This window comes from Ascaphus truei, chromosome 17, assembly GCF_040206685.1.
Source record: "Ascaphus truei isolate aAscTru1 chromosome 17, aAscTru1.hap1, whole genome shotgun sequence".
Classification (NCBI taxonomy): Eukaryota; Metazoa; Chordata; class Amphibia; order Anura; family Ascaphidae; genus Ascaphus; species Ascaphus truei.
The window spans coordinates 25,389,618-25,415,426 of NC_134499.1; the positions used below are offsets into that span (position 1 = coordinate 25,389,618).

At 43.0% G+C, this 25,809-nt stretch overlaps 1 protein-coding gene across 2 annotated transcripts in view; it reads right to left on the minus strand.

The window, feature by feature from the left end:
* Positions 1 to 10,425: 10,425 nt before the first annotated feature.
* The window catches only part of RYBP (RING1 and YY1 binding protein), a 48,778-nt gene continuing 33,394 nt past the window's right edge, over positions 10,426 to 25,809 (minus strand). For both annotated transcript variants that reach the window (XM_075574329.1, XM_075574327.1), the window contains exons 3-5: positions 14,085 to 14,582; positions 13,083 to 13,181; positions 10,426 to 12,311 (exon numbers count right to left, since the gene is read on the minus strand). In XM_075574329.1, the coding sequence (XP_075430444.1) occupies positions 12,059 to 12,311; positions 13,083 to 13,181; positions 14,085 to 14,582 (850 nt within the window). In that variant the 3' untranslated portion in view covers positions 10,426 to 12,058. The remainder of the gene's footprint in view (positions 12,312 to 13,082; positions 13,182 to 14,084; positions 14,583 to 25,809) is intronic.

Sequence of the window (25,809 nt, forward strand, 5' to 3'; positions counted from 1 at the left end):
GCGACGCGGCGCCCTTGTGCGCCGTGGTTTGCCTAGAGGGGCGCCGCGATTATCACTCCCCACCATCCCTCCGCTTATCCCTCCCCATTATCCCTCCTTCATGCCGGCCGGGCCGCAGGGGATTGGCTGCAGGCAGAGAGGAAGCCGGGGGCGGGGCTTCCGCTTTGTGCAGAGCACACGGTGAGTGTGTGTGTCTGCCTTCCGGCTCCTCTACCTGCTGGTGGCTGCGCGGTGTCCCATCCCCTTCTGCCCCGGGTGATAGGAGAAGGTAGGGGGGTCGGGGGGATGGAGTTAGTTGTAAATTTGCCTGTCCTGCACGGATCGCATGCCTTTCCTCCCCCCTCCCCCCAGTCACTCACATCCGTCGCTGCCTCTGCTCTCTGCTGCTCTCGTGTCTGTGTGTGTGTGTGTGTGTCTGTCTGTGTGTGTGTATCTGTGTGTGTGTATGTGTATCTCTGTGTGTGTGTGTGTATCTTTGTGTGTGTGTCAGAGAGAGTGTCTGTCTGAGAGAGAGAGTGTCTGTCTGAGAGAGAGAGTGTCTGTCTGAGAGAGAGAGTGTCTGTCTGAGAGAGAGAGTGTCTGTCTGAGAGAGAGAGTGTCTGTCTGAGAGAGAGAGTGTCTGTCTGAGAGAGAGAGTGTCTGTCTGAGAGAGAGAGTGTCTGTCTGAGAGAGAGAGTGTCTGTCTGAGAGAGAGAGTGTCTGTCTGAGAGAGAGAGTGTCTGTCTGATAGAGAGAGTGTCTGTCTGATAGAGAGAGTGTCTGTCTGAGAGAGAGAGTGTCTGTCTGAGAGAGAGAGTGTCTGTCTGAGAGAGAGAGTGTCTGTCTGAGAGAGTGTCTGTCTGAGAGAGAGAGTGTCTGTCTGAGAGAGAGAGAGTGTCTGTCTGAGAGAGAGAGAGTGTCTGTCTGAGAGAGAGAGAGTGTCTGTCTGAGAGAGAGAGAGTGTCTGTCTGAGAGAGAGAGAGTGTCTGTCTGAGAGAGAGTGTGCCTGAGAGAGAGAGTGTGCCTGAGAGAGAGAGTGTGCCTGAGAGAGAGAGTGTGCCTGAGAGAGAGAGTGTGCCTGAGAGAGAGAGTGTGCCTGAGAGAGAGAGTGTGCCTGAGAGAGAGAGAGTGTCTGAGAGAGAGAGAGTGTCTGAGAGAGAGAGAGTGTCTGAGAGAGAGAGAGAGTCTGAGAGAGAGAGTGTCTGAGAGAGAGAGAGAGTGTCTGAGAGAGAGAGAGTCTGAGAGAGAGAGTGTCTGAGAGAGAGAGAGAGAGTCTGAGAGAGAGAGAGAGTCTGAGAGAGAGAGAGAGAGTCTGAGAGAGAGAGAGTCTGAGAGAGAGAGAGAGTCTGAGAGAGAGAGAGTCTGAGAGAGAGAGAGAGTCTGAGAGAGAGAGAGTCTGAGAGAGAGAGAGGCTAAGAGAGAGTCTGAGAGAGAGAGAGTCTGAGAGAGAGTGAGAGTCAGAGATGCCAAGTGTCAGGAAGAAAACATTAATTTTATCGTTGTTCTTTTTTTTTTTATATAGTGTACTTTTCGAAATAAATCTACGTTTCTATGAAAATTGAAGTTTTTGTTTTTTTGCAGCCCACCTAAACTTAAACCTTGTTTATTTGGCCCGTGTTAGCCTTTGAGTTTGACATGCTTGATGTTAAGGTTACAGGATGTTCCATGGAGGTACCAGTGCTGCTCTCATTGCCCATATGCTGTCCAGGTCCAAAACCCCTATCTGCCCTATCTGGTTCCCAACCTCGCTGTCACAGAGCTGGTCCGCTCAGATATATTGATCAGGACACTTATCAACATTCTATGCTGGGGAGAAACCCTCTGGAGGCCTGAAACCAAAAGTATCCTTTTCTCTACCTCCAAAGAGCACGGGTAGCTCAGCTCCTTCGGTTCGCCTAGGGAGCAGCTAGAAAGGACTCCTGTTAGCACCAATCTATAAGATCACCCACATTCTAAAATCCCGCTACAAATGGATGTGAATAAAGCTTTGTTTGTACTACAAAAATTCCTGGCGCCCATCCTTATGCAGATAGAATATCTATGCCCAGCCTGCATGGATCCAGCACCCTGAAAATGTATGAGACACTGTATGTAAATAGTCTATCTGATGTAAATTCGTAAGGAGCCGGACAAGGAGGGTTATATTCAGAATTATCTAGGTGCTGATTTTCAACTGCACCAGCGTTTGTCAGTGATGGGCAACATGATATTGTGACGGGAGCTTTGTGACAGGCTATGAATAGTACACCACCAAATATAACTGGGTTGAACTGGACGAGACTTAGATATGATAAAATATAATTTATTCCTTGAAAAAGGTGAACACACGAGATATACAAATAACAGACAAAATATGGACACTTACTTAAAGGTTAGGACAAGAAAAGCCATCAGGATACAGGATGGGCCATTTCTTCCATAATTCAGTTTCAGATGAAGACATCACAGCAATACATGAAGATCATGAAGACACATGAAGACCTTTGAGTAAGGGGGGACTCTGGTTTAAATACCATTTCAAACCCATCTCTTAACCCTAGATGCCGAGAAAAAATGGCTAGAAAAAATCTCTTTGAAGCAGATTTTGGCTTCCATTGTAAGTGTGAAGTATCACACTTAAAAAACACTCAGTTCCTTTGTTCCTGCCCCCAGTATAAACAATTAGGGCAGTTACCTTTTGATCACTGGCTTATGCTAATTCTTGCAGGATGCCCTTCCTGCCTTATTTAACATAGCAGATGGAGTCTGCATTTTTCAGAGCAGATCCAAAATTCCCATATACACTGTAAATAACTTCATAACTTCAGTTCAGTAGTACTTACTGGCACGTGAGACATATTAATACATTCCGTCACGCATGATGCTCCCAATGAGACTAAATACTACCGTGTAATACTAAAATTAAGAGAGATATTAATATCTGTCTCTTAGTACCGGCTAGACATCAGGTGTCTGTAATCCTTATGTGCGAATCAGTCCCACGAATACACATATGTAGCTTTTAGCACGTTCAGCCGAGGACATTTCATAATATTCTTATATTTAGTAAGGTCACTCATTCTGTAGTCCAGCAAATAGAAGAGAATGCAGCGCACCACGATCCAAAGAGAAGAACAGGTCTGGCCCAAAAATATTCTTTATTGAAGAGTCATAAAAACAAGGGCTGCATCCCTTGTTTTTATGACTCTTCAATAAAGAATATTTTTTGGCCAGACCTGTTCTTCTCTTTGGATCGTGGTGCGCTGCATTCTCTTCTATTTGCTGGACTTCATCTCTCTTCAGCAGCACGCGATGGAGGGGAGACTCTGTTTGCTGAGTGAATACTGTGAGTACTCAGGGCCAACCCAATGAGGTAGGGGAGGCTGTTTCTGGACAACCTACCCCAACCTTCAGGGTATCTAGTGCCCCATTGCTTTATGCCCAGTATATACACTAATCAATGCATTGATATCCAGAGTGTGCTCCCCTCCTTCCTATATATAGTACACTTTGAGCACCTTACTTCACCAACACTCATTCTGTAGCCCCACTCCTAAATCAGGGGCGTTTGGCCAGTCTACCAAATGGAGTGTCTGGTAGGATACTATGGTTTGTAAGTGTGAGTTATAACACTCACAAACCACTCCAGCTTCCTGCAAACATTTGGTCGCATTCCTTAGTAGGCAGGCATCTTTGCGGGTAACTTAAACAAAGGGCTATAATCACTATTCAACTATTAACCCTTGCTCTCCCGGATGGATCCCAGTGTTTTTGTGGTGCAGTCACTGGAACCGAAACAATACATTTTTACAGGGGAATAAACAGTTGGATGGCTGAAGCAAGGCAAAACCACATTACTGGACCCCAGTCCAGTTAACCCCTTGCTTCCCAGGTGAGAGTAGAGGGTGGCCAAATGGGGTGTAACCTCTTTAATCCCGGGCCAAATCCCCTCTCTCTTGACAGATATACCTCAAGGGCCACAGTATTTATCAGCGCAGGAGAGGAGCGGGCAGTACAGTATTTATCAGGAGAGGAGCAGGCATTAGATTATTTATTAGTGCATGGTCATTAAGAAGCTGAGGGAGCGAGGAGAAGCTATAATCAGCAGCAATGTAATGTAGAAGAGCTGGTAGCTGGACAGGCAGTAGTTGGGGGCTGCGGATGAATCCCCTGCGGACCTGAGGCAGCCCACTGGCCTGTTTCCATATGGTTTCAATATTATCAGTACCTGCCAAACGTAATCATCGTTTTAAATGGTTTGTAGACTCTACGCAAATCCTAATTGCATCTAATTTACGTACAGAAAATGTTTTAATGGGAACTTCCCTGTAATTTGTGAATTGAGCAAAACTGTTTCAAAGTTTAAAAAAAAAAGTGTGCAATTACAGAAAATGCTTCAATTCAGTAGGATAGGGTATTTCTCTTTCGTACAAAGTTTACCTAACTGAGAAAGATTCCAAGCTTGGCTTCCGACATCAGATACGTACTGTATACCAGCTGCACTGGTCCGGGAGAAATGTAGAGTAGATGTCGGGTGGACACTTGAGAAGGAAACCTATGAGAACCTAAATTGTTAGACCCCCTGAAAGGGATCACATCCTACAACAAATCTAGTAATATTTTACCATTTTATTGTCCTAGTTCCTTTCACAAGACCTTGATAGTTGTAAAGTTTGTTGTGTATGATAGAGCATCACAGTTATTCTTATGTAATTATCCAGTTTAATAAATAAACCCCTTGCAAACTCGTAGCACAAGAAAGAACTGTCCATAATGTGCATTAAAACTGTATTTAGCCTTAAAATATACTTCACATAGTGGACTGGTCTTTATATCTATATTAAAACTAGACTAAAATATAGGCGATTACAAGCAATGTGTATGACCTTAGCAAGAGCAGAGCAGGTGGGGACTAATATTAATATTAGGCAAGGCTTTTAAATTAGCTTTGATAAGGTCCAATGAAAATGGTCGGTTGGTGGTGCGCGTGCGCCTGGACTGAGGCGAGAGCGCACGCCAGTAGTGTGATGCCGGGTGCAGTCAAAGTCATCTCCCGGTCACCATAGCTGTTGGTGATTACACATCACGCTGCGGATTGGAGCCAGTGGGCTCTAAGAAGAACGCCCTGATGACGTCATCTTAAGCTGACCTTTATCTACCCAGGTACTCAGTAACTCAGTTAGCAGCCCGCCAGGGGAGGGAGAGAGACTTGTTGTCAGTGAACCGGATGGTTTGACTAATTTTGCTTATTACATATATACTCTGGTGTACTCAAGACTTTGCTCGTTTGAGCTTTCTAGTTGCATTTTTTGTGATCGAGTGCTGCTCTGGTGGCTGGGGTGTCAGGGTTAAGGGAAGTACCATGTGGTCTTTATAGACCTGAGGGAACGGGCCTGAGGAAGGGGTCTCCCCCCTGAAACGTTGCCCCCCTGATTACCCTCCCTCTTTTTGTGTTGTCCCCACTCTCCTTACCTAGTGTCTATCCCACTGCCTGTCCCTGTGTATTTTCACCCCCACCACCGTGATTGTAGGATTTTGTTCTGTAATTTGCGCTGCATTACTCCAAGTTGTATTATCTTGTGCATACATTAAATTACTTACTTGTTTGGCATATACCTGGTTTTTGGACTCTCTCTGGGTCTGAGTGCTGGAACTTTAGGCCTTGTTCAGGGTGCTGGCTTCGGAGGGAGGGCGTGCTACCGTGCGTGCTGCCGTGAGAAACAAAGTATTCAATTTGAATACTGGTTGTCAGGGTAGCAACCGCCCTGTCTCCGAGGCCAGGAGTTGAAGCTGACTACAGTTTCAATAAACGAAAATTTCGTTTTTTGGAGCTGCAGCAGAGTCACAGGGACCTAGGCAGCCAATGAAATCATTCTTCAGAATGATTTCATGACTGCAACCTCGATACTTACCCTGCTGTGTGTAACCCCGCCCCCTCCCCAACGCTGAAAAGTCTGCTGGGGGAAACACACAGATCGCCCAGCAAACTGCAGCACTGCCTCCCTCCCGCCCTCCCTCTGAGTCCTGCAGCTGGCACCCTGAACGAGGCCTTAGTTATTTTTGACTTTTGGCTAATTGCCAGTTGACTCGAGACTGTGAATTTGGGAGACATGCACACAGCAGCACATGGGACGCGCAGTACTGCGCATACCCGGAAGGAGCAGAGTAAGACAGGGACACCACTCGATCCCAGCACGCGGGATAGACTGTCTCAAGCACGGCATTGCCTCACTTCTATCCATGGACGGGGCAGCATGGACTGTACCACTTAAAGATCGCACTGAATAACAGATTAATTATATGGAAGTTGATACTTGCTATTTGTATTCACTTTTAATATATAAATCTTCAACCTTGTTGCGCTCTGTGCTTTTTGTTTTCTATGACTGATCTACCTGTGGAGTAATCCTCTGTGGATCTGCAGTGGAGAATGGGAATATCTCCACGCACAGAAGCAGCAAAAGGAAGGAGTTGGTTCACACCTGACTGTAGGACGCATGAGCGCAGATCAATAACCCCTTTAAGGTGTTAAATGTTTGAAATATTACATGTCTGGGAGATTAAAATTAAGCTCTCCCCAGAGCAGGGGTGTGCAAACTGGGGGTCATGGGCGGTTTCAGAGGTCCCGCGGTCTTGGCCAACGCATTTAAATGAAATGCCGGGGGACCGCACGAGGCCTCTGCAACCTCTACTTACCGAGATTCAGACGGCTCAGGACGCGTCCCACGGCAATGTTATTTGACGCCGAACTGAGGTATGGGGGGGGGGGGGGGCGAGGGAACGGAGGAGAGCAGACAGGGGGCGCTGCAAGAAAAGTATGCAGAGCCCAGTGCCGTCTATAGATTACCACGATAACCTCAACCTAGAGATGAAAAAAATCACGATTTTCTTAAAACACACAAAAAAAACCCCCACATTTTACGTTTCTTTTTTTTTTTTTTTTAAAGCAGTATATGCTAAGGGGGCAAGATACTAACTATCTGAATGAAACTCATATAGGCTTCTGGGTAGGGTCACCAGGCGTCCAGTATTAAACCTGACTGCCTGACTGTCCTGTACTTGGAAACACTATAGAGTAAAAAAAATTACGAGGTAATACTGGACATGCAATAGTGACCTGACCGGTTTGGGGGGCTGCATGATTTTGCCAAGCAGGGCTGTGGGCTGGGCAGCTTCCTCTATCATGATTGCTTGCATTACCCACCAGCAGCCAATCAGGAGTGTCAGGAGCTGGGGGTTGGGGCCAAGGAGGAAACAGCATGGAGTGGAGTGAGGGGTGTGCGCATGTCTTCCATCACCATTGCATCCAGTATTTTTGGAGATGCTACCTGGCAATCCTAAATCTGGAGGAGATTGCTGGCTTAAACTATGTGTTTGAAGAACCCTCATGTAGATCAATGGCTAGATATTACAACATGCAATAAATATACTCTCTTCTAAATATACTCTCTTCTCTTGGACTAAAGCAGATAATAGAATTATATGGATACTGGGACTATACAATAGACAACCCCGTAGAATGGTTAACTGGCTGTAATAAAACCATGCATCTCTGCTTATTGAAGAACAGGAATCCCAGCTGGAGTGGCAAGTTTTTCCAGTGTTATGGAATTAAATGCCTGGTAAACCGCGACACATTTGTTTAAGAAAAAAAAAATGTGGGTGCATAAAAGGAATTGGAGTTACATTACTTCTTATTACTAAACTGCCAAGGAGTGAATGTGCCAAAAAGGGAGACAGTTGAAACAGAAGCTCAAACCCACAAATGCTTCCGATGTAAAAATGTCCATGGCTAGCCACCGTCCACATCACAATGAAGATCTAAGCATTTAACACAACTTGCTGCCAGGGGGACAATTGTGTTTCTGGCACTGGTTATTTTAGGGCCTGAAACCATACAAACCCAAATACATTTAGGGGGTCCAGTATTGAGCGTTTATTTAATTTTGTGCCTGCGTTTTCATTTTATAAAAAATAAAATCGGAGTTTACTTTGAAAACAAAATGGACATTTGAATTGTGTCTGAATTCTTTACAATGTTCAGTGCTGCATACCCTGCACTATACTGTAATTGTGATATGAAAAACAGTTATTATCGGAGCACTTTTTTTTGTTTCCATACCTCCTCGTGATGCATTTGTCTCCTAGCTGTGGGACGGGCTGTCCTGAGAGGTGGAATGTAGTCGACAAGGAGGTTTCATTCCAGGTGTTTATCGGTTCAAACTGAAAGTGCATGCCTGGTAAGTCAGTGGCGTTTTTTTTCCAGTTAAAGCCTAAAATTGGAACCCCTAAATATATTTTATACGATCATGTCTAGAAAAGACCTGGTTGTTAGAAAGCAAAGTGCTCAGTAGAAAGCACTGCAATGCATATCTTCATTTTGTTTAAAATGTACCCTCTTTCTATTACAAGGTTATTTGTGTGTGTATTTATTTTCAAGTCTGCATAGATGAAGGTTGGGGGAAAGAAAATCCCATTTTAAATATATATATATATATATTAAAAAAAAAAAAACAGACAAATACATTTTACTATTTTATTAGTGAAAAAAAACTACAAGCAGAATTCATAAATAGACATTTCTAATTAAAGCAGAAAAATTATAAAGTGGCTTCTAATGACAGCCATGCACATGCCAGCAACAGGAATATATTAACATCTTTCATTTGCTAGACAAAAAGCAGTATTCAATAAAAATTTCCCCAAAACATTTAAGACCTGTGAATTTCTGACCAGTTCACAAAACCACCATTGACACTAGCGGGAAGATAAAAACTAAAACAGACCGTCAGCTTTAAAGACTTTACAGAGAAGAAACTGTCAAAAAGCAGAATACAAGCTGTCTTACGGGAGGAAATGAAAAAATATATAGCTTGTATATTACATTAACAAAAAGGTTCACAAAGAGAAGGTTATGTTTTGACATCAACAAGCATTCTATAGGAGTCTTCAACAAAAACCTAAGGAAATAATGTAACCATCTTTACACAGTAAATACAGGTTACAAGTCATACACAAGAACAGAACTGCTTGCGCATAAAATAAACACTGCTCAGCTCCATGGTCATACTCTAAATCAGAGGTAACTCCAGTCCTCAAGGTACCAACAGGTCAGGTTTTCAGGATATCCCTGCTCTTCGACTGAGCCAGATTAGATCCACCTGTGCTGAAGCAGGGTTATCCTGGAAACCTGACCTGTTGGTAGTCCTTGAGGTCTGGAGTTGGTTACCCCTGCTCTAAATGTTGGCTCTTAAACAATTTTCGGTTACATACAAGCAAAGGTTATTATATAGTCAGCAATTATTAAATTTTTCAATAATTTAAGATACAATAGCTGTTTAAAAAAAAATAAAAAAAAGTAGACAGAATGGTCTTAGTAAGACAGGTGAAAAGTTTCAGTGGAAACAGTCACAGAAGCTCCTGCCAGATTTTCAAAGACATTAGGTCAGAACTATATATGCAACCAAGTATTTTTTTCTACTGGAAAAGAAAAAGTCCTCGCATTTAATGCTATACTTGCTCTGGTGGCGACTGTTTCAAATTGCACAAAGTCAAGTAAGATGTTTATCTGTGAAACTTGAAAACATAACACTGTGCTCTATCTACCTGCTTTCTGTGCCAGTGAACACAAGAGAGCGCTTACAGTCCCCTCTGCACTCAATGACTAAATAATCGGAGCTCGTGTCTGGACACATTGCCCACTTGAAGAGCAAAATAAAGATCCGCACACTGAAGACGTTTCCGATACCCGAAAACAGGTTGACCGGTAGCATTAGTAGGGGGAAATCATAACTTTACTGTACAGAATCCACAACACAAATTACAAACATGTTTCAGCTATCAATGTGACGATGCTGTACTAATTAATTGTGCTCAACATCAGCAATATACCGAAAGTTACAGATCAGTCTTGCATCGAGGTGATGTTGGTAATTTAGCAAAAAAAGAATACACTCCCCTACACTGTATTTCATATTTTAGACACTACTTTTATTGAAGAATAGAAATAATGGAAACATTTAAGCAGCCAAATTTCCTATACAAAACAAATTGATCGTATTTAAATCCTCACTAAATATTGTTATCATACACATTCGTTCCAAGTGAGCAGGTTATACAAAACAAATTCTAAGTGCAGTGTTTAGGCCAATGTATGTAATCTATAGAAAATGATGCACCAACGAGAAGCCAACCAATTTCCTGTTCCTGAAGAGACTGTTTAAGTCAGAGGTTCCCAACTCCAGTTCTCAAGACCCCTCCACAGGTCAGGTTTTTATGATATCCCATCTTTAGCACAGGTGGTTCAATCAGAGGCTCAGTCAAAGACTGAGGCTCTGATTGAGCCACCTGTGCTGAAGCAGGGATATCCTGAAAACCTTACCTGTTGGTGCCCCTTGAGGACCGTCGCTGAGAGCCACTGGTTTAAGTAATTAATGCCTTTGTATGTTAGTGGCACTATGAATGTGGTTTTTTTTTTTTTTTTTTTTAAACAGTGCTTTATTCTGTGGCGGCAACAGTACCATTTACATTTCAAGTTGCGCTACTGCAAAATGTTGCAAATGCAAATTCAGGTGGTAAGAAAATGGCGACGTCTGCAAAGAATGGGTAAAACTCAAATGGAACCAAGATGTGGCGGCGAAACTGGGAACTGAAGTTGGGTACGAAGGATTCCAATAAGATTAATACATCTACACCCCAGCAAAAATAATCCATTCTACAGCAAAAACAAAGGGGGATTTTTTTTTTTACAATTTAAACAGAAAATGTGAAACTGACATCAATAAAGTACCTGGAATTCCTCAATAAGTGAAAACCATTCATGTTACAGTGAACGGCCATAATGAAAAGGAGGATAACGTGTAAAGGGCACATTGCAATACTGGAGGAAATTACAATTTGATTACTGCAAACACTCCAAATAATTTCAATAATCAATTCAACGCAGACCTTGCGCATAAACCTATTTGTTGGGCACTCTCGAAAGGTTAACATTTTTATAATGGACCTACTACTAATGTGGCAAAAATCTATCACCTGGGAGCAAGCAAGCATGGACTGAGCATGAAACACAGCATATACAGACGGACTCTTCTTCTGCAAGTCCAAAGACTTGAAAGTCAAAACCAATTCCCAAACTGTCCTAGCACTTTTGTTTTGTTTTTTGGACATTGGAAACATAGGCAAATGTCCCCCCCTCTCATGGTGTGCTATAACCATTTTGCAAGCAGTGTTGATGTTAACAACACACAGTATTGGCGAAGGAAACCACGCCGGTCGGGCCAAATTCAGATGTTGGAGCCGTATCGAGGAGGCGGATATAAGCAATGCTCAAAGCCAATCTTGACAATTCACATCCGCCATTATACAAACCAGAACGTTTGGGAAATCAAAGCAGGAAGAGAAAAGGGAGCTGAAAAAGGTGACATCCATTCAGAGGTTTTTCAGTTACGTTGCAATCTGTCTCCGATCTGTGTTCAAGGTTTTCGCTTCACAGTGTATCAAGCACCAGTGTTTTTTTTTTTCTTCTATGTATTGGTTTCAAATAACCATTCATTCATTTATTTATATATATATATTTATTTATATATTTATATATATATATATATATATTGATGTATAAAAATCGATAGTATGCTGTATACAAGAGAAAAGAACGAAAGAAACTTAGAAAAGGGTATGCAGAAAGTCGATGGGAGCTTGTGAATGCAATAAATAAAGTCAAAAATAAAAAAACTAAACGAAAAGTTACAATGTACATGGAAAATTGTGCACAGCAGATTTGTATAAAAACAAAAAAACAAAAAGTAGATTTAGGAGCACATCCAATTATAAATGATTGTTAGGAAAATCATATAAAATAATGGAATACGCAAGTGTCAAGGGTACGAAATTCCTTTGTAGCCAGATGCCCATGTCAAGTAGAAATAATCCTGGCAGAATTCAGTAAGAGGTCTTAGTCCAAGAAAAAGAATGTTTGCATCTGAAAATAGCTCCAGGCTGTACCAACAACACAGGCAGGTGGTGTCTGGGAATTCCTGACCCGGATCCATAGTTTCCACCAATTTGTATGCAATATTTTTTCGCTCTCCTTTTTTCTTCTTCAGAAAGACTCGTCATTTACAACCGACATGTCGCCCTTTGGGGTTGAGGAACGAGAAGAGCCTTTGTCTGTGCACTCGGAGCCGGAGCTGCTCTGGTTCTGCTGTTCTGATCCTGCACTGGAAGTCACTGTGGATGAAGATGTGGAACAGGAACGAGTCTTTTCTTTAAAGTCTGTGATGATTACAGTGACATTGCCTACTGTTACCGCAAGCTGCTGTGCTGTACTCCGGTCTACATTTTTCAGTTTGGGCCTGGAAAATAAAAGAAACTTCAGTCATTGTGCCAAATTATCCCATCAAATTCTAGACTGTCCAGAAAAGTATCTTTGCCCATTTACGAAACGATGCTGTACCCGGAAGACGCCTTCGGGCTTGTTAAAGGGAACGAGCTGCAAAGCGTCTTTTGGCGCTGCAAGATGTCGGACGGAATGACACCATTTAGTAAATATGGCCCTTGTTTCCACAAGTTCTACTAGTTAGAAGCTTGTCTTTTATTGTAGTATCTGTTAATAAGCCTCATACATTTATAACGTGCTGTGCTATGAGTAGCTGAACATTGGAAGTAATGTAGACCAGAGCCCTCAACAGAAAGTTTGGAACAAAATCGATAAACGGTCACCCGAAGGTATAGAGAACTGGTGTATAATGTGTAAAGGGATTTTAGGTAGGGTATCTTGATGTCCCTTAACGACAAAGCAATTACAAATTTTACTAAGGGGTTACACAGTAGAGAAAAATAAATGGCAACAAAATGTTTTTTAAATGCCACTTTTTACTTAAATATCCCAATACCAAACATTGTAGCAAGCACAAGTTGACTGGGCGCCAGGCTAAGATGATTAGAGTTTGCATTTTTAACTAGTACCATTACGTTAAAATGATGCATGTATTTTTGTTCTCCCAAGTGCTCGCCCATTACTTAATAAGGAGGCCAAGACCAACGCCAACACCACCTTTTAGTAGTAACTAGAGAATAATTGAGAAATATGCACTTCTTCCTCCAAACAGAACATTAAAGGTTACCTTGAAGTGTGATTTAAGTTGCTGATTTTTGCTGTAGCTTTTCCAGACTGGATACTATTGGCTTCGCTGGGTGGATCTCTCAGAATGTCCGGCTTTGGTCTAGAAGAAACGAAAACCATCAGTAGTGTAGTATAGGGTTATACAGACATTAACAACTGCAATGAAATGTACCTCTAGCATTGGAGTAAAGAATCCAACACAATTCTGTTTCATTACAATATATTTTCTGGGCGTAAACCTATACACCTTTGGTTTTTACACAATCATCTCTTCAAATACATTGTTTTGTGAAGTTTTGCACACCCCTCTGACAGGGGGAAGGGGTTTACTCAACACAACCGAAAAATAAATAAGGCTTTTCTCAGCATGTAAATAAAAACCTGATAAAATTTCCCCATTCCCTCTTGAATTTCAATTTCACAAAAATGTTGAAATGCAAATTAGCTATGAATGAAACTCTGTGGCAAAGAGAGCTTTAAGGACTAAAGATTAAGTAATTTGGGGAACTGCAGCACTAAATTTCGAATTTATTACACAGGCACCCGGTGAAAGAACAATGCAAGCGATGACAGAACTGAATTCATGCCAACACCGTTTTATCCAATTTAATTAATACAGCTGTGCAAGGACGGGGGTAAGATCTTTTGATCTGCGTGAAATTTAATTACTCCATTTTAACCCCTCCACTGTCACCAGTGATTCAACCAGTTTTAATACTGTTACTTTTTTACCTTCAATATCAGGAAAGCTTTTGGTTTGAGAGACTGTTGCTGGTTGCACTGAAAACTTCAATTCCATCCAGCGGATAAATCCTGCCTCCCCGTGAATATAAGCATAATCCCTCCATGAGGATATACCTATTGTCCCTCCCCCGTAGTTATATCCATCCCGGGGGATATACCCTACAATCCCTCCCAGTGGATAGACCTATAATCCCTCCTGGTGGATAGACCTATAATCCCTCCCGGTGGATAGACCTATAATCCCTCCCGGTGGATATACCTGGTCTTTTTATTAGTGATCTTCTTCACAACACTTGAACTGATGTCTCGCTCTTTCTTTTCCAGCTTCTCTCGGTCGGGTTGCTGTTCTTTTTCTGGTATTGCGGCGTCTGCCCTCTCTTTATCAGGCTTGTCTTTCTCTGGCTTCTCTCTATACAGCTTGTCTTTCTCTGGCTTCTCCCTGTCCAGCTTGTCTTTCTCTGGCTTCTCCCTGTCCAGCTTGTCTTTCTCTGGCTTCTCCCTGTCCAGCTTGTCTTTCTCTGGCTTCTCCCTGTCCAGCTTGTCTTTCTCTGGCTTCTCCCTGTCCAGCTTGTCTTTCTCTGGCTTCTCTCTGTCCAGCTTGTCTTTCTCTGGCTTCTCTCTGTCTACTTTCTCCTTGTCAGTTTTCTCTTTTTCAGGTTTTTCAACCTTCTCTTTCTTTTCCTTTTTAGGAGGGGGTGGAGTGGCATATTGATGTGCAACCTGCTGTGCAACCAACTGAGAATTTATTCTGGGTTTCCTAAACCAAGAGATACAAGAAGCGGTTAGTCTAAATATGTAAAAAAAAAAAAAAGTCTTATACAGTACAGTGAGCATTGGAAAACTGGCAGCCTAATTAGTTAATTAAAAGTGCAGGTATGCAAAAAATAAAATAAAGGGATTGCACTCCTAGTCGCACTGACTCATCACTTCTAACTCTGGTTTCATTACGATAAGCATTTCAAATGATGCCCATATTTAAAAGGGAAATCCTTCCAATTTTTAAAAAGCATCTCATATGGGTAATTGATGCTTTTTTTTTTTTTTAAACCCAAATCTGGCACCTTGTATGTTTAATTTATTATTTAACCCTTTGCGGTCCAATAACTTTTCATTAAGTGCACCATCAGGTCTAATATAATTTTCGGGAAAAACCCCACATATTGCTCAATCCCGTTATAGCACGATCCGTGCACACACCACACTCACAGCCCTACCCCCTACCTCTGGTGTCAGCTGCTGGGGCATCGTGGGGCTGCCTGCAGGGATCGGGGGGGGGGGGAGATTGGTGCTGGGCTCGGGGGGTAGGTGTCTGGCTGGGGGGGGGGGGTCAGTGAGGCTGCTGGGGTGCTGGGGTGCGGGGCTGCTGGGGGGGAAGGGGGGTCAGTGAGGCTGCTGGGGTGCGGGGCTGCTGGGGGGAAGGGGGGGTCAGTAAGGCTGCTGGGGTGCGGGGCTGCTGATGGAGATCGGTGCCAGGCTGGGGGGGAGGGGGGGAGCAATCGGTGTGGGGGGGGGGGGGTCAGTGCGGCTGCTGGGAAAATTGCAAGGGGAATGCTGGAGAAATCCGACCCGACATTGGACAGCAAGTACTAAAATATTTTGGCGGACCACAAAAGGGTTAAAGTGAGACTTGGGTGGGGTTTGATGTCCTCCGATTGCCCCCTTGTGTGTGACGTCACTGTGTGATGAGCAAGTGAGTGTACAGTCCCCGCCCCCTTCCCAACTCGACAAATTCTTTCCGTTCAGAGGCCCCTAAGAAATTCAACTGGGTGACTATTTGGGCTTGCACCTTTAATATGCTGTAAAGGTGGCTTCCCTTTGAATTTTCCTGCATGTCAGTGAACAGCACAAAAAAGTTCTCTATCCCCGGGAAGATGGCTTCACCACATATTGAATCAGGGCTCTAGCCGGCGAAAGAAAAGAATGCACAATACCTGCTCTTCTATAGAGGCTAGGTAGGGGGCTTGTGTATTGTTGCAGTAATTAGGACTTTGTTTTATGGCAGTATTAAGAAAAGTCATATTAGCCAGTTAATTATTTAACCCATAAAAAAAGTTTACATTTTTTTTGTTGACATTTCCAAAATAGAAGTATTTGAACCGGATGAAATGAGGAACATTTTTTTAATCTACAAATCAATACAACAAATGGACCAAGAGCTATCTCTGCTCTACATATATGAGGCTAAAACCAAACAAAGATTACACTCAAAACCACCACCAATGCCTGTGCCTGGTCCAAGCTAGCTCCAGCAGCACAAGCAAGCTTCATAAGAGAAAACAATGTGATATCCTGATCTAGCGTGTTACAGAATATATGCAAACACAACGTACAATGCTTGTGAATTTGAAAGCAATGCATTTCTTTTTCACATAGTAATAAGTTACAGTATACCAATATGGGTGCTCTTTAATGCTGAGTGTTTGAACAGTGCAGCACCGGTGAGTGCTTGTGGTCTACCACATCTGAACCACGTGTTAGCTTATAGTAGATTCACATGCTCATGGGAAGGACCCCTACGACATGAATGGAAGTGGAGGACACGAACAAACAAAGCATGAGCTACCACAGGGATGGGCAACTCCAGTCCTCTAGGGCTACCAACAGGTCATGTTTTAAGAATATCCCTTTTTCAGCGCAGGTGGCAGTGTCATTCTGATTGAGTGACCTGTGCTGAAGCAGGGATATCCATAAAACCTGACTTGTTGGTAGCCCTTGAGGACTGGAGTTGGACACTCACCACTGCTCTACTCTGTATGTCAGAGGGCCTCAAATGTCGGTCCTCATGACATTCAGGATACATTATAGGGCACACAAAGGGTTAAAGATCTAACTTATAAATAACTTTTAGAGAAAACGCGTATCCGTGTATAAACGGTCCATGAGGAAACCTTATGCTGGTCCATTTAATGAAAGCACGGAAAAGATACTCCCTCCCCCCACCCCCACCCCCTTTTCCTCTGAGACCAATCCAATCAACATAACTACAGGCCGATTATTCATAGGAACATGTGTACAGGTCATGTTAATCCTGCAATAAATAATAGTAAATAACTAAAGTCTAAATACATTTTGGCAAAAGACTATGTTACACAGAGTTTATTTTCAAAGATCTTTACGCACTCTCTTTTTAGTTCCGAATGTGGAGTTCAAGAAAATGGAAGTATGAAAACAATTAAACTTCAAACACCACTATTTAAGGCTGTAATAAAATGTCAAAACTGGAGGTCATGTCGCAACTACTTTGTAGAAATGCAAAGATCAAAAAGAAGTCAATATACCCCCATGCCTTCCTAGTAAGACTACACTACCTCTCAGAAATGGGCAGAGCGGCAGACTTCCAGAAACAGTTTTGTATTACCTTAAACCAGTGGAACAATCGAAACAAGACACTTATGATCTACAAGAGGGTAAATGATTTCTAGCTAATCTCCAATTCAAAGCACGTCAATTTCTCAGAGAGCCTTCATCACAGAGAAGCCATGCTCCACACAAAGAAACTGCGTCTCTCTCCAAGGAATTTGAATGATAATTTTCTCTCGTGTCTGCCAGAATCTCGCTGTTATTGATTGAAAATAGGAGAATGAAGTTACAGGATCAGCCAAATCTATTGGAATTTGATTAGCTAAAAAACAGCCATTACATTTGTAAGGAAGAAACCCTAAAAATGGTATTAGGATAAAAAAATTTTTTTTTTAAAAACCTAAACATTTTACGACGGGCCCCCCAACGCAAAACCTCTGTCATTTTACGATCCATTTGACCACACATTGACTTGCTTGATTCATGAGAAGCACTGAAAACGTATATGAAAGCACCTTTAATCTATAGCGCTCCAGAAACCGAGTCGTTATCCTGAGGGATATTTAATTAATTTATTAGCATCAGATTTCAGAGGATTTGAGGACAGTGAATAATGAGCTGAAACATTCTCCACATGTTGAGTTTTTACTTCTTTAAAAGAGAACATATGTATCAAGGCAAGAGCCAAAAGAAATTAGCCAACATGCTGATGTTGAAATTTCCTTTTTTGGGGGGAAATCCCTTGAGTAACTTAAAAAGAAGCAATGCCGGGGGTCAAAAATTGGTTAACCTCGAGTGCTAGGTGGTCCAGGAATGCATTGCAAAGAGCTTAGAATCCCACCTTAGATCTTCCAAATACGTTAAACACAACTAATTCATGGTGGGTATAAAATAAAGGTGACAAACACTACATAGTATAAAGCTCAGTAAAGAGAGGAAACGCGTGTATTTGTATGTTTTCCACCGACTGCTTCATTCATCTGACTGCCACATATTATACCAGTAGTTTCCAACCTTTTTTGGTTAAGGAACCCTATGTGAAATTCTGAGGAACCCCCAACCATCTCTAATAGCAACTCTGATCAGATGCATTGTAAATTCTTCTGTATTTGAAACAATTTTCAAATGACTAGAAATATGCAGGGAACCCTTTAGGGATGCCCGGGGAACCCAAGGGTTCCTAGGAACCCTGGTTGAAAAACACATATACAGTGGTGAAGCTGCAGCTAAGGATCCTGGGAAGTGACATGTAAGTAAGCTATAGTTAGATGCTAAGCTTGGGACAAGAAAGTAGTGAGTCAATGGACCTTCCTCGTTGTTTTGTCCTTTTGGACTTATCAGTTTGGCTTGCTCACTGATTCGGCATTGTGAAGCAAATAGGGGTTGGAACCAGTCAATTAAGTTAGGGTAGCCAACAAAATAAGACAAAGTCCTCCACCATACCAGGTGCAGCAGAGGTGGAGAACCCATGAATTTATTTGCAAGTGAAGCAACGGAAAATTAAATAAAAATAATCCTTTTCAATAAAGACCTGAACTGCTGGCCTTGTCTTTTGTTGGCCTCCATCTTTTCTGCTATTCTCTGGACACAAGCAAGGTGAGGACAACTCAATCATGTATCGCAGAACCAAGCAGGTGAAGCGGAGGCAGCGTCTGATTCCTGCCTAATATACAGTATCACTTCACACAAAAGGGGGAACTAAATAAAATGTCTAGCAAATTTCCGGTTTCTGCGTGAACAGCTTAATATGCTCCAGCTATCAATTTACTTCAGTGCTATGGAGGGCTACATCACTAAGTAGCATGAAGAGCGTTCATGTCTTACATTTTATTTATTTAACAAACTATGTAGTACTCGATAGGACATAAAAGGTGAGCGAAACAGGGGAGGGGGAGAAGGGCAAGAGGGGGAAGAGGGGTGGGAAGAAGGGCCGAGAGGAGAGGGGGAGAAGGGGGAGGGGAGACGTGGGGTGAGAGAAGGGCGATAGGTGGAGGAAAAGGCGAGAGTGGGGGGGGGGGGCATGGGTGAGGTGCAAGCAGAGAGAGGCAAGGGCGAGAGGGGGGGGGGGGGGCAAGGGTGAGGAGCAAAGGGCGAGAGGCGAAGGGCAAACATGCAGGGCCGCCAATGCGTTAGTGGAAATCTTTCCCCAGCCCCCCAAGCTTAACAACCTAGGGCCCTCGTGGAGACTAGTCCTGGGCCACGAGAAAGCTGTCGGCTGAAATAATTGACTATTGGTTATCTAGTTTTGTTTCCAAAAAGGGGGGGGGGAGAACACCCATCTCTTTTTATGAACGAAGGAAAGCATGTCCATGAATTTACTCCTGCAGTTGTGTTAAGGAGAGCAGAGAAGATGGTGGTGCCACCTTCCCATCATATACATTTATCCAAAGCAGTTACAAGAATGTATACACAGTGGATTACAGATTTCTATCCATACCTCAATAGGAACGTGCAGATCTATAAGAAATGTGTTCCTCATCCGAGTCATTTAAACTTTAACACAGAGGCAGTGGTTTCATTAAATAGACTGAATTGTTGAAACTAAAACCTCTTACACACAGAGTGCTTTGTAGAAATGTATTTGAATCCGTCAACTAACTAGTGTAGGGGTGGCCAATTCCAGTCAGCGGGTCAGGTTTTCAGGATATCCCTGCTTCAGCACACGTGGCAAAATCAGTGGCATAGTCGTTAACGGAGCCACCTGTGCTGAAGCAGGGATATCCTGAAAACATGACTCGTGGCCCTTTAGGACTGGAGTTGGCCACTCAAGCACTAAAGTATCAATGTTTTTTTTTATATCTAAAGACATACATGTCCTGTTGGCAAAAAAAGCAGATTTACACTGACATGGAGGAACAAGGGGTGTCCATTCACAATTGGCTCAGTGATTGAAGGACAGTTTGGTATTCAAACCAAGTCGGCGAGTATCAGTTGTACAAAATCAGCCCCTCTGGCCAAATACATAACAGATAACCCAGTGGGCTGTTTGTCAGTGGAATAAAACACACTGAGGCAGAAGAAAAATTAATAAAACATCAATCTGTCGGAAGATAAAACATAGCAAAAAACAAAACAATCTTATACTTCCTCACAGAAAACAACAACAATCCGAACCAGGCTCTGAATATATAAAATATTGACATTGTGAAAAAAACAAAATATCTTCTACAGTGGACAGGCAACATCTTGACTATATCAACACACACATCCCTCTGTGTACCATAATACACAATGTTACTGAAAAGCCTCCTTTAACACAGCAAAAAATAATAACTTTTGAGGCCACGTCGCATGTACTGTGTCTTACGAACTTGCACTTAGACTTTTCAATGCAAGAAAAAGCAATTGAATTGATTTCAGTTGTCATGTACGGAATTGAGGGAAGCCTTGTGCACCCTAGCAACTCTCCACACAGGAATCTTGTAACCGAGGCCTATGCTCTTGACCCTACAGTTTTAATTAGGGCTGTCCCATAGTCACAGATAAGGACTGGGACAAAGACCATCTCGAAAAAAGCAACTACAGCTGTGACATTCTTCTTGGAGCAGAGTACATTCTGAGAGCCATGGAATACAATGTCAACTTGCTAAGAAAAGGTACAAATGCCAAGCTTCACTCTTGAGACCGAATCCCACACAGATAACAAAGTGTCTGCGCGATACAAAGGGGAAGTGGTCACAATGAAGGAATTACTGAAAGAATGCCCAAGTTTGAAAGTAAATATATTCCGGTTGCATAAAGTGGTGGAGTGTTCAGGTGAGTGAGAACGTGGCTAAGATGCAACTCTAGGATTTACCACCTGGGACAGCACTTATCAGACACACGTAGTCACCGATGGTTTTGTCTTTTTAGATCAAATCGAAAACATTAAAAAAAAAAAAAAAAAAAAAAAAGATATCCACAATCTACGTGCAGTCAGGATGCAATAATCAGAGACACAGGGAATACTGTACAGCAGGGGTTCGCAAAGTTTTCCCTCTGCGCTCACCACCCTGAATGTGCCCCTCCTCTTAGCTGGTCTACTGCGTTTCTGACATCACGTTGCATGTGACCTGCGGCGTAGCCATAGAGACGCGTCACCCGAAGCCGCTGGAGATAAAGTAAGGGACCTTACAGAGGCCTCATGCTCCCCCGGCATTTAATTTGAATGTCTTTGGGAAGAGCGCGGGCCTTCTAAGCGCCGCGCCCCCCGCAGAGATCTTGCGGCCCCCCCTGGGAGGTGCACGCCCCTTCTCTATAGCAGTGGTTTCCAATCTCTTTTACATTGTGCTCCCCCTGCTAGAAAATATTTGTTCAACGAAAACCTAATTAATAAATCTTATTGCCTACTCATCTGACTATTGCCAACATTACTGTGTGACAGTTCCCATGCAGTATAGTGCCCTGAGCTTGGTGTAGGGAACACACTTAAGGCCTCAAACTGCACCTCAATGTGTGCAGATAGATAGCCTGGGGGATATTGCTGTCAATCACATTGGGAGCTTCCAAAGTCACGCCCCACAATGCCTTGCCGTTGTGGAAGCAAAGCATTGTGGAGAGTGTCTTTGGAAGCTCCTGCTGTAATTGCTATACTACCCACACCAAGGTGCAGTTTGGGGCCTTACTAAGTGTGCAGTCCCCAAACAGGCTCAAAAACCTATTACTGTATACGGCCTGGGAACCACCGTTACAGATTTTGGCCAAACTCCTTGCAGACACCTCACGAACTCCCTGTTTAGAATGACGGCTCTATAGCATAATCTACATCCCCATAACATGTCACCAAGCCCCCAATGGGCTGTTCCATATCAGAACCAAGATAGGGATATCAACCAGCAGAGAAAGTATTTCTGGGGATTGCCAGTGAAAATGACTGTAAGAAATCATAAAGAGTTTTACATTCCAATGCAATATGGAGAAAAATAATAATGAGAACAAAAAGGCAATGCTTTATGATTAAAAAAAAAATGTAATCTCCCCCTATAAATGATGCATACATTATGTATGACCAACATAAATCATCGTTTGTGCAATCTTTTTCACTTATATTTCAATATGTCTACACAGGATAGTTATTTTTTTACCCCCTTAGGCCTTTTGAATAATTTCAATACGATTAAACCGAAATCCCCCTCACATTCAGGACATCATTTACAAAAAGCAATTGCTGTAGCACTGGCACCGGTTTGAAAAATGACCAGGTATACCTGTCCTCAAGGGCCAGCAACAGGTCAAGTTTTCAGGATATCCCTGCTTCAGCACAGGTGGCTCAGTCGAAAAACTTGAGGACTGGAGTTGGCCACTCCTGATCTACAGCCGAAGACCAAGCCACATGTACTGACAAGGGATATCCTGAAAAACATGACCTGTTGGTGGCCCTTGAGGACTGGCGTTGGCCGCCCCTGCCCTAAGTAAAACAATGTCAACAACAAATGACCTACCTGAGAGTTACAGTGTAACTGCATGGACAACCAGTAAAGTGAAAAGGGTAAGTGCAACTGGGCATTTTTTATGTTCTCAACACACCATTTCAAAAAGGTCAACACATTTAATAGTCTAAAGGGACAAAACTGGGCTAACTGCTTCATACTTCTGTACCAGCTCAAGGGGTAGATTAGTAAAGCACTGTATAGGTTGGGTTACCTGATCTGGCATTCAAGTCACTGGGAGTTAATCTACTCCCCAACTATGAATCAGAACAAAAAATGTGGTGAAAGAATCAACTGAAAGTCCCTATTTACTGCACTCTGTTGCATCGTATATGTTGGACTAAATTGTCCAAAAGATACAATTATCTGACAGTGAATAGGTACTGACAACTGGTACTATCGGCTCCCATCACTGTGGGTGGACAGGTAATAGTAGTAACAACTACTCACCAACTATCCAGCAACAATTCGTGTTACACATCCAGTTTCTGAACCCAGTTTGCAAATTCAGATGTCAAGGGAAATCACAAGACTAACTAACCAAGGCCGGCAAACCAATATCAAAATATCTCCGTTCATGGTCACTTATCTTTGTCCCCAACACCATTATAAAAGAAATAGACATGACTGTACACACAGAGTTAACATGACAAGCCTTGCACATACTAAAAGCCTGTTTTTTACTACAGGGGCCTATTCTATAAGCCTCGATAACCTACTTCGAGGCATTTGCGCCCAAAATGCCTACTGCTATTCTGCAAGCCTCGATACGTTGGCGGTAAAAGGCATGAATTGCCCATTTTTATAGCCATCAAAAACAAAATCGCCGGGTGAGCGGTGATAAGCCACTTATCAGCAGGTTCTGAAACTCGTGCAATTCTAGTATCCTCAATTAGGTTAGAGGCTAATCGTGGCTCTAGAATGGCGAGTTTCTCCCAAAATCATCACGCCAGGAAAAGTTGGTGTGAGGCTGGGGAGAAAACTTGCTGAGGTGGCGGCGAGAGAGGACTTAGAAAAATAAATGCATTTTTCCTGCATTGAATTGATGCCGGGAGTCTCCGAAGCTAATACACATTAATATCAGCACTGGAGACCCCCGGCTTGAATCCCATGCAATAAAAATGCATTTACAGTCAACTTCATTACCTTAACGGCAAACCGTTAAGGCAATGGAGGGGTTAACCACCAGTGCCATGTTTATTGTGGGTAGCGGGGGTGGGTGAAGTTGGTATTTGGTCCTTTGTGGATGTTTAGGCCTTGCGGGGAGGAAGTTGCGGGTGGAGTTAACCCCCTTCATTACCTTAGCAGTAAATACCACTAAGGTAATGAAGGGGGTAACCCCTCCCGCTACACACCCGGTAGGTAGGCAAAAACACCCACCAAGGACCAAATACCAACTTCACCCATCCTCGCTACTCACAATAAACATTCAAAAACACAACAGCAATACTACCCACCTCCTCTAACCCCAACAACCGCCCCCCAACCCCCAACCCTCCCCAACACATACAGTACATTAATGGGCAAAATAACTATTATCCAGATATGGATAATAGCTCATTTGCCCATTATAAAATCAAACAGCCAGCCAATGTAAAGAAAATAAAAACATTTATGTACTGTATGTGTTGGGGATGGGGGTGTTGTTGGGGGTAGAGGAGGTGGTTAGTAGGGTTGTTGTGTTTATTTTTGTTTCTTCGGGGTAGAGGGATTGGGTGAAGGGGTAGTAGCCCCATGGGTGGGCTTTTAGGCCTTCCAGGGGGTAGCGGGTCTGGTTAACCCCTTCATTAACATAGCAGTTCCCACTGCTATGGTAGTGAAGGGGTTAACTCCTCCCTCGACCTTCAAGGCAGACATAAGCACACACCCTGGGACTATTAACACCTTCATCCACCCTATTCTGCCCAAAGAAACAGGCTATTGAGGTTTATCCCCTTTATTGCCCTAGCGGCTAAGGAAATGAAGCTGTTTTAATATACATTTTAATACTAGTGTAGATGAGCGGGGGGTCTTCAGGGCAAAACCGCGTTGATTTGAGTTCCGGGGATCCACTGCTTCCCGAGATCCAGGCCCCGTTATCGGGTGCCGATATCTCCTATGCATTTAAATGTCTCGCGTCACGTGACCATGGGAATAAAATGCATAGGAGATAACGGGGCCTGTATCTCGGGAAGCAGGGGGACCTCAAATCAATGCAGTTCTGCTCCGGAGACTCCCTGCTCATCTACACTAGTATTAAAATGTATATTAAAATATTTGCATCACTGGCGAGATTTGCGCAGGGAGTGGCGGCTCTCTGTGCAGCGCTCTCTGCAGCTGGAACAGATCGCCGGGTGAGCCCTTTTGAGAGAGGCGATCATTACATCGCTGGCTACTCGTCCGTTTTGGGAATTGTGCCATCACAGGTAATCGAGGCTTTCTGAATAAATACCGTGATAGCAACGCTCAAAAAACTGGCGGCATAAACGGCCTAGCGATTTTTTTATGAAGGCTTATAGAATAGGCCCAATAACGTCCATGTGAGAGAAAAAAAAGAAAAGATAAACGCTTTAGCAGTTCGGTTATCTTCCCTTCAAGAAATCACCTTCCAATGAATCCATATAATCTATTACTAACAAATATAGGGAAGCCCTCAATCTTCAAATAAATGATGTTCAAGAAATGAGGAGGACACCAGTTTAGAAACTTGCAAATAATGTAGTCAATAAATTAATAAATTGACTAATATATGTCTCGGCAAATCATTTGGATCGTATCGCTCACACAAATATAGGCCCTATAACATGTTCTGATCACGCTCCAGTCGAGCTGGTCCTGAAACCCCCTTTTATCAGGCCTAAGGTGTCTCATGGCATCTAAATGAGTCGCTCCTGAACCAGACAGGGTTTGAAGAACAGATAGGGAATATTCTGGTAGATTTCAAATTAAATAAAGGATCAGTCGAAAGTCCGTCCATTCTCTGGGGGGCCCATAAAGCCTCTATTAGGGGTCAATTTATCTCAATAGCCTCATATAGGAAAAAGGCAAAAAAAAATCTCAAACAGGGTAAACGTACAGATAAAATAACTGAACTAGAACAGGAACATAAGTCACGCCCTTGCAGGAAAATATACAAGCTGCTTTGCCAGACCAGAGAGGAACTACATAACCTAAGATTGGAAGACACAGAGAAAGCATTCAAATGGACCCATCAGACATATTATGATAAAGGCAAAAAAGCAGATAAGCTTCTCGCTAGCAAACTACGGCTGTGCTTATAGTGACGGCGCGTCAAAA